This window comes from Macadamia integrifolia, chromosome 5, assembly GCF_013358625.1.
Source record: "Macadamia integrifolia cultivar HAES 741 chromosome 5, SCU_Mint_v3, whole genome shotgun sequence".
NCBI lineage: Eukaryota > Viridiplantae > Streptophyta > Magnoliopsida > Proteales > Proteaceae > Macadamia > Macadamia integrifolia.
Window position 1 is genome coordinate 46,242,768 of NC_056561.1, and position 9,047 is coordinate 46,251,814.

The window sequence follows — 9,047 nt, forward strand, 5'->3', positions numbered from 1 at the left end:
TGAATGAAGCTTCTACTTAAATAATTGCCTCTCTTGTAATAAAGGACCAGAAAGTAGTTAGCTAGAAGGATTTAATGTAAGTGATATATTATTGGTATAAATTAATTAATTTCAAGAAAAGAGGATGATGGATCTTTTATGAAAAATAATTACAAGAATTTTTGAACAACAACTATAGAGGGTCTTCTTACTTTTTCTTATATCTTGTCACATACATGCAGTCCAATCCACCTCTTTGACCTCCTTGAGTATATATATATTTAAAATATTTAATTCAAAAGATATGATTAGGGATATGAGAGTCTTAATTATATTATGGAGAATCTACCCCCCTTATTTCCCCTACTTTGAGTTTGCGAACAAAAGATGTGTCCATCATGGGCATTTTGAGCTTATTAGTCTCACAGATATATGATTACATAAGATTTATGTCACTCTTATCAATCAAAACCTATCTTACAGATATAATTAAGATCTAAACTCACTCACACATCAGCAATTCATCATTTTCTTTCTTATATATTAAATAAAGGAAAAAAATATTACACATGGTAGCAATTTTTTTTTAGGGTTGAGAAGGGGGGGGGGTTACACGTGCAACCCGTGTTTCATTCCTACACTACACAACTATATATATCTAATTATTTTTATGATTTCGCTTCAAGTTTCATTTGATAATAAATTATTTGATTCTACCAAAATATTTTAAAAATAATGTGAGAATGAAATAATATATAATAGGTGCAAGGACTTCGGTTAGCTCTAGTCTCTTTCTTGTGAAAACAAAGTGGAATATATGCACTGAACTACTCTTCTTCTTCTTCTTATTGTTATTATTCTTCTTTTATTTTAACATAGAAATGAACTTACACATATCAATGGAAGTATTATAAGTGAAAATCAATAATATGTATAGTTTTTGCTTTGTTTCATTGATTGAGACTTTTCCATTGATACCTAATGGGCCCTACCTAACTTCCTGATCATCATCAAAATCCAGCCTGATCGGACAACCATAATTATTATTCTTTTTTAATTTGTTCTCCTCTTGATGATCATGGAAAAAGGTAGTTAATTCTCATTTTTTATTTATTTATTAATTTTAAACTTTGATTAGCCTCAGCAAAACAGTTACATTGGCCATATTAGTTTTACTGATCTTATCTTTGAAGTTGGTATTATGGTGGTGGTTGGATAGGTTGATTGGGTTCCTTAGCATTTCAATTGCTTTTTCTTGGACCTTTGGCATCCAAATTCTCCAACCACAAAAAAATATTAAAAAGAGAAAAATTAAAAATTAAAATAAAAGACAAAGGCAGATATTTAATTTAATGTCAAGGCCCACTGCCCCCCCCCCCCCTCTCTCTCTCTTCTCTTTCTATCTTTCTCTCTTTCTCTCTTTCTCTCTTCTCCATTATAATAAATTTTGGGTAGAAGTAGACGTTTCCTCGTTTTTCAGCTGTTTCTTTCTTCACACATAGAAAGAGTTTTTAACACCTTGAGATCGTCCCTCTCTGAAAGGTTCTTTCTTTTTATTTTATTTATTTTTTTAATTTATTTTGGGTAGGTTCATCGATCAAACGTGCCTGCATATATAATGATTTGAAATGGAGGGTCAAATCAGTGAAGTTCCCTTGTTTTGATCCATTCGCAGGTATTCCTCCACCCAAAAACTTGAAAGGAAGAGGGAGAGGTCAGGTCTTGTGTGAAGAAGGGTAAGAGCCATATCCAGTATCCACCCTCCCCTCCCCTCCCCTCCCCTCCCCCTCCTATCACCAATTCAACAACCCTTTTTAATTTATTGCTATTCTTATCAACCTTTTTTTTCTTTTGTTCCAAGTTTTTTTGTTATAAATGTTTGGATAATGAACAAAGAAAGACATATGGGTATCTTTTTCTCAGCTTCTTGAACTCCACGTCTCCCTCTCTCTTTCGCTCTCTCTTTATCGTTTTCTTTTTCAGTGTGAGAGCTGCAAAAAAATTGAATCTGACAGGAGCAAATCCCAAATGAAGTGAGTGGAATGAGTGATACATCACAGATAGCTAAATAGAGAGTTGGGTTATTCTGGGCTCTGATGTCTCAATCTTTTGTGTATATTATCCATAATTGTATGGTCATGACCTCTTTCTCTGCAAAATCTTTCATGGGTTTTGGATCATGAAGCACCACGTGCTCTCAGATTTCAATCACATAAGGTACCAATGGTAATATAAGGTAATATTTTAATTAAACAATCTCTCTTCTTCTTCTTCTTCTCTCTCTCTCTCTTTGTCTCTTTCTCTCTCCATACATATATATATATATATATGTGAGCTAGGCATGGCTGTAAGGTCTTCTACCTTCCCTTCAGCTTCTTCTTCTCTTCTGTATAACAAATCTGTTGGAAGGAAGAAGAAAAGAGGAAGAAAAAAGCAAGTATCTTTCAAAATTGAATTGATCTGATTATGGGTTTTGATTGGTTTTTTCATAGGCTATGGTTTTACTGATTCACTCCAGAATCCTTGCTTTCCCTCTGATCATGATCATCAGTTTCTTCTCTCTTGGTTTCTTTCAGGTGTTTCTCCAAGGCTAAGACTATCAGTGGAGTTGGAGTTGGAGTTAGTGGTACAGAAATCTGATTACTGAATTTAGATTGAAGCCCAACAGCTTAAGCTACGAAATGGGCTGAGAGAGAGAGAGAGAGAGAGAGAGAGAGAGAGAGCAGTAGTAGTAGTAGAAGTAGAGGTAGTGAGAGAGAGTAAGAGAGAGATTGGATTGGTGGTCAAGGGTAACGTAGACCCTTTTCAGTGAGTGATATAACCCTATAAGAAGATCCCAAGATTTAATTTTCAAAATCGATGGCGACGTACTTTCATGGAAGTTCGGAAATCCAAGCTGACGGGTTACAGACGCTTTATCTGATGAACCCTGGCTATGTCGGATACTCTGACACACAGTCCCCAGCCAACATGGTCTTCCTCAACCACAATAACCCACCACCACAAACCCAGCAGAACCACCACCACTTGGTCGGAATCCCACTCCAGACCAACAACACCGCCACCAACTCGGCCTCTTCCTCGCAAGGCCTTGGTGGCCGTCAATCATCGCTGCATGCCCAGCACGAGATGTCAGCCATTCATGGCTTCCTCCCTCGTGTTCACTACAATCTATGGACGTCCATGGACCAAGGAAGCCAGCAAACCCACCAACAGCACCAACTTACCGCCACATCAGCAGCAACAGCGAACAATTCTAATTCTGTCGGTGGCATCGCTGCCACCGACGTTTCGTCTCAATTGGGTCTTCGCCGGTCAGTAATGCCGCCGTCTCAGCAAGGGTTGTCTCTGAGCCTTTCGCCGCAGCAGCCCATTTATGGTTCATATCGTCCTGAGTCCGAAATTCCGGCAGGAACCCAAGCGCCGGCGATATCTCCAATATCAGGCGGTGGCTCCTCTTCACCGGCGTCTGGGTTGTCTAACGGGATTTCTGGTGTGCAGAGTGTTCTCTTTGGTTCCAAGTACCTGAAAGCCGCTCAACAGCTGCTGGATGAAGTGGTTAATGTCAGGAATGGATTGAAAGATGAAGAAGGTTCAAAGGGGGTTAAAGAGCAGAGCAAGATGAACAGAGATTCTACTGCTGCAACTGGAGAAGGTTCAAGCGTCGCTGGAGGAGGTGAAACGAGCACAAAGCGTGGAACTGATCTCTCTACCGCTGAGAGACAGGAGCTTCAGATGAAGAAGGCTAAGCTTGTTAGCATGCTTGATGAGGTATGTTTATGCCACATTTACTGAGCTTTCAATACAAACTCTTCCAAATTCTGTACTTTTTGAAAGTGAAACCCGTCAATTTGGATAAATTTGTCCATTGCGGAAGTTGGGTATCTATCAAATTAAGTTGGATTTACAGTTTTTTTGAAGAGATTGGTTTGTTCTTAGATGGCTAAAATCTGTGAACATATTTCATTCATATAAAGGTTCAATCTTTCTCTCTGAAACTCAGGCATTTAAGCTTAAGGGTTGTCTGGCTTTTGGATTTCTTCTCCTTTTCTTCAAACTTAAACAGAGGAGGAATCAATCGGCCCCTAATTTGTCCCCAGTGTCTGTTTCTTGCTTGCTATGAAGTTTGAATTTTGAAATTTGAAATTTTCTTATTCTATCAATGGAACTAAGAAGAACTAATAGCTTCCAATGTGGGTTTTTCTTTTTGTGAATTTTGAAGGTGGAACAAAGATACAGACACTATCATCATCAGATGCAGATAGTAGTATCTTCATTTGAACAGGCAACAGGATTTGGTTGTGCAAAAACATACACTGCCCTTGCTCTGCAGACCATCTCCAAGCAATTTAGGTGTCTGAAGGATGCAATTTCAGGGCAAATCAGACAAAGTAGCAAGAGCTTAGGTGAAGAAGAGTACTGCTTGGGAGGGAAGACTACCGAGGGTGGTTCTAGACTCAGGTTTGTGGATCATCAGCTTCGACAACAACGGGCACTTCAACAGCTAGGAATGATCCAACATAATGCTTGGAGACCTCAGAGGGGATTGCCCGAAAGATCTGTTTCTGTTCTTCGTGCCTGGCTCTTTGAACACTTTCTTCACCCGTGAGTATCATTCAAAATATCCCTTTTTTCTGACTACTGTGTTCTTTAAAGTTCTTAACTGTAAAGATTGAACTTTTGTAACTTTGTTTCTGTGCTGCAGATATCCCAAGGATTCGGACAAACACATGCTTGCAAAGCAAACAGGGCTTACTAGGAGCCAGGTAAGCTCACCAATTCGTTTTTCTTTCTCCTTTGTTAGAAACTTGGGTAGAACTCATCCTTAAAATGCTCTCCGTTAAAAGTCTTATCCAATGTCGGAATATTACTTCTGCCTTCGATGTTAATAATCAGACTGAAAAAAAGAATTTTAATTTTGGATAATGCAGGTCTCGAATTGGTTCATAAATGCTCGAGTTCGTCTATGGAAGCCAATGGTTGAAGAAATGTATCTGGAGGAAATCAAAGAACATGAACAGAATGGTGGGTCAGAGGATAAAACAAGTAATGAAGAGTCTAAATCAACTAATCCACAAGAGAAGAGTCCAGTTAGAGCAGACCAAAACAAAAAACTCAAAAACTCCAGTCGAGACAATATTAATTCTGCAAACCCAAATGCTTCACCACCTGCAATTTCAAGTCCTTCAACGTCAACAATCCACGCCGGTCAAGGTGGATTAATCTCCCTTATTGGGTCATCATCATCAGATGTGGAAGCTGGGTTCATTCAAGGAAGTCCCAAGAAGTCCAGGACCAGTACTAACTTGCAGAATTCATCACTGGGTAGCTTCCATGCTTCCATGGAAATGGAAATGGAAATGGATGATGTGAAGCCTGTTGAGACTACAAACAGGGATTTCTGTGCAAACTTTGGGGACGACGAAAGGCAAAGCAGAGATGGTGGTTACTCTTTAATAACAAGAGCAACAAGTCATGGAGGAGGAGGAGGATTTGGTGGATATTCAATTGGAGAGCTTGGGGGAAGGTTTGAGGTCCCTGATCATCACCAATTCCCACCAAGGTTCTCTGGCAATAATGGATTAGTTTCCCTTACTCTTGGTCTTCCCCACTGTGAAAACCTTTCTTTGTCAGGAACTCATCATCAACAGAGTTACCTCTCAAACCATCACAACATTCAACTGGGGAGGAGGCTTGATCAGATGGGTGGTACTGCAGAACCAAATGATTTCTGTGGGATCACCACTACTCCAAATTCTCACTCCAGTGCTACTTATGAGAACATCAATCTTCAGAACAGAAAAAGGTTTGTAGCTCATCAGTTGTTACCAGATTTTGTGGCTTGATCCTTGATGGTTAACAACCCTGTTCATTGCTTCCAAATTCAGATAGGAATTTTAATTAAGCTAGCCTTTTAGTGTCTGTATAGAAACAATTTGAAGTTACTTTTAATTAGTTACAGACTTATACTTCAGGAGAGAACCATTTGGTTTTCTTGATAGCTTAGGGGGTTCTCATATCATAAGGTTGGTGGTGATTGTATATTTAACTTATATGTAATTTACCTTTTGAAGATGATCATAGATATCATCATAAACATGCAAATCAGTTATTGGGTATACATGCAAATTTATATGTTTGTGGAATTTACTCTTTTGACACATGTAAATGTAACCCATCACATGTTAGAACTAGTGGGCCACCATGGTCGACAAGCATTATTTACTAGATTTTTAGCTTTTGAACCACCTTTAATTTGCACTTATATAACCAATAATCATGTGATGGGATGATATTTACATATAAATGAATATATATACCAAGATATAAAATATGTGTAGGGTGCTGAATGTGGACAATGGAGTGGTCAAGAATGCATGGATGAAGAAGAGTGATATAGATGAATTTTCTTGTTTTTCATTAAATATTTATTGAGGTTTGATTATTATTATTATTATTATCAAATACCATTTATAACTGGATCAAATTTCTCTAATTAAAAAGGATGATATTTGGGTTGTTATCTGTGAAAGTCAAAACACATCTAACATCTAATACACATACCAAATTGTTATATAACTCTTCCTAACCAATAATTTGATATTTTACATTTGTAGGAATTTTATAAATTATCACCTACATGCTCAAGGTCAAAGGTGATAATAATAAAAAATAAACAAAAAATAAAAAATAAAAATTTAATGAACAAAGAATTTCTAGAAAAAATTAAGTAAATGTAATTTTCTAGTTGATAACATATATAATTATTAAGGTAAAATATTAATTAAAATTAGATTCAAAGGAACAAGCAATAAATATTGACAAATCTGATTCAGTAGGTGCCTCTAACAATTCTCACCAAGAAAATGGATATAACAATCACAGTAGGTGTTGAGTTTCCACACAGAAGAACCGATACCACATCAAATGCGAATATTCTGATAAGAAGGCTTTCAGTGTGTTATTATTTTGTGCATACTTAGTTATCATTGTGTATTGTGATACTACTTGTTGAGACTTAGTAGACCTCATTTTCAAAAGATAGCCTCTAAGGAGAAGATGCCTAAATACTTGTAATGTATCAGTTTCTCTTGAAAGATTGCATTGCTCATTCCTCCTTGATGAACTCAAAGATTCAAGCATTGTCATGTGTTAGATTGTTTGCTTTCTGAAATACAAACCACCCAGAAAGGAAGGTTGATGCAACCATCTTTCCTCTGAACTATCTTTACTCTCTGTGACATCCCCCCATCAAGAACTCGAAGCTTCATGCCCCCTTGCTTAGCGGCACATTCTGATATGACCATAAGATAAAGTCAAAAGTGAGGCCAGTAGAAAATTGTAACTTCTTAGTTGTAACAATAGTAGAAGGTAAGGAGGTTGTAAGTTGCCTCTCTCTCTCTCTCTCTCTCTCTCTCTCTCTCCCCCCCCCCTATTTTTGATACTGCATGAGAAATTGTGTATTCTGATACGGTGATGCTTGCATCTTTGAACTTCGTCTTTAAAAGATAGTCTTTAAGAAGAAGGTGCCTATACTCATAACGATAACCAAGTATGCACAAAATAATAATACCCTAAAACAAATAAAGTCAACCACAAAAACATACACCAATGTTAACATGGAAAACCCTTCTCTAAGTAAATCCTTCCACATTATATATAATAATAATAGAAAATAGGATTACAAATCTTCCCTCTAGCCAACACTAAAGGCTAACAGAACATCAAGAATAATAATCCTTCTTGTATGGCAAAATAACTCACTAAACAATGTGGTTTGACAAGAATATAGAATTTTCACTTCAAAACCCGACATGATAATACAGATTGAGCTGTTGTAATACATTCTCTTCTTCCCTAAACAAAGAAAACCTCATCACATTTTTTATTTTGGGTAAATAAAACCCCATCGCATCGCAACCCAATATGAGGAATACAATAGAGAGCATGTTCTCCTTCTACCCTTTTCTTCTTTCCGCCCACTCTCACGGAAACAAATTGAAAGATAAAATAAGATTGTACACTCCACCATGGATTTAGGTATCGGTACGATCACTTTCGCCCTTGCTTAAAAAAAAAAAAAAAGTGTATATATATATATATATTTTTTTTTTTTATTGTTTTACCCTTGAAATGATATGGGTAACTGATATGGATCTGTCAAGTATTGGTATCGGTCTCAGCCGATATGATACCGATACTTAAAACTATGCCCTCCACAGAACAAGATAGAGAAAAATGTTTTTCTTCATTCACGCTTCTCACTATCTCTCCTTTTAAAACAAAATAAAAGAGTACACGTGAATGCAAAGAGTGAGATGGTGTGAGAAGAGAAATAATGTGAGGAGGATCCCAAACGTAAGAGGGATGGGAGAACTCCTCCAAGAAAATCTTCAAAGCTACGCTTTGATGCCAATATTGAACTTAATTTATTGGGTTTGCATAGTAGAAATGAATCAAGTAACAAAATCATGGTGAAGGATATAAACTAAAACTAAATGTGGAAGCATACTTTGACACCAGAAACATATGAAAATATCTTCGACTATTATAGATTAGCTCTATAGGGATTATATCATAGGCTTTTTTAGGTGATTTTGACACTTTTTTTTTTGTATTACAAATGTTAACCAGACAATCACGTTAACAAAAGATAGACGATAAATGAGGACAAACGATGAATGTGTTTCTTAACCAAGGTAGTTAGTTGGCAAAGAAAAAGAAAATGAAAATTAGGAATGAGAAAAACACAAACGCATCATTCGTGTCATCATCACTTTTGCCTTTCATTTGGGGAAAAGAACATTCCCTTGTCGTGCAGCCCCTGTGCTAGTATAGGGGTCAATGATGGGGTGCACATGGGCGTCAAAAGGGGGTTGGTTTTTTGGGTTTCACAGGATAGAGGTGTGTCTTTTCACTCCCCTCTATATCTGGGTGTAAGGGCCACACGTCTAAAGAACGATCATTTTCCCTTTTCAGTTTTCTTATTTTCAATTTCTTACCAACTAAAAATATAAAACGGAACATGAAAAAGAGAACTGAAAATGATCAATGGTATTTGCAGTTGC

At 37.1% G+C, this 9,047-nt stretch overlaps 1 protein-coding gene across 4 annotated transcripts; it reads left to right on the plus strand.

The window, feature by feature from the left end:
• The first annotated feature begins 1,375 nt into the window (after positions 1-1,375).
• Positions 1,376-6,125, plus strand: LOC122080011 (BEL1-like homeodomain protein 1). Of its 4 annotated transcripts, XM_042646856.1 has the most exons (6): positions 1,376-1,521; positions 1,655-1,715; positions 2,556-3,750; positions 4,202-4,584; positions 4,685-4,745; positions 4,911-6,125. In XM_042646856.1, the coding sequence occupies exons 3-6, from the start codon at positions 2,839-2,841 to the stop codon at positions 5,823-5,825; spliced, it is 2,271 nt and encodes a 756-aa protein (XP_042502790.1). In that variant the 5' UTR covers positions 1,376-1,521; positions 1,655-1,715; positions 2,556-2,838; the 3' UTR covers positions 5,826-6,125. The 4 variants fall into 4 exon arrangements, with proteins under 4 accessions (XP_042502790.1, XP_042502791.1, XP_042502789.1 ...); XM_042646857.1 differs by lacking the exon at positions 1,376-1,521 and having other exon boundaries at positions 1,556-1,715; XM_042646855.1 differs by lacking the exons at positions 1,376-1,521; positions 1,655-1,715 and adding an exon at positions 1,759-2,215.
• Positions 6,126-9,047: the final 2,922 nt, after the last annotated feature.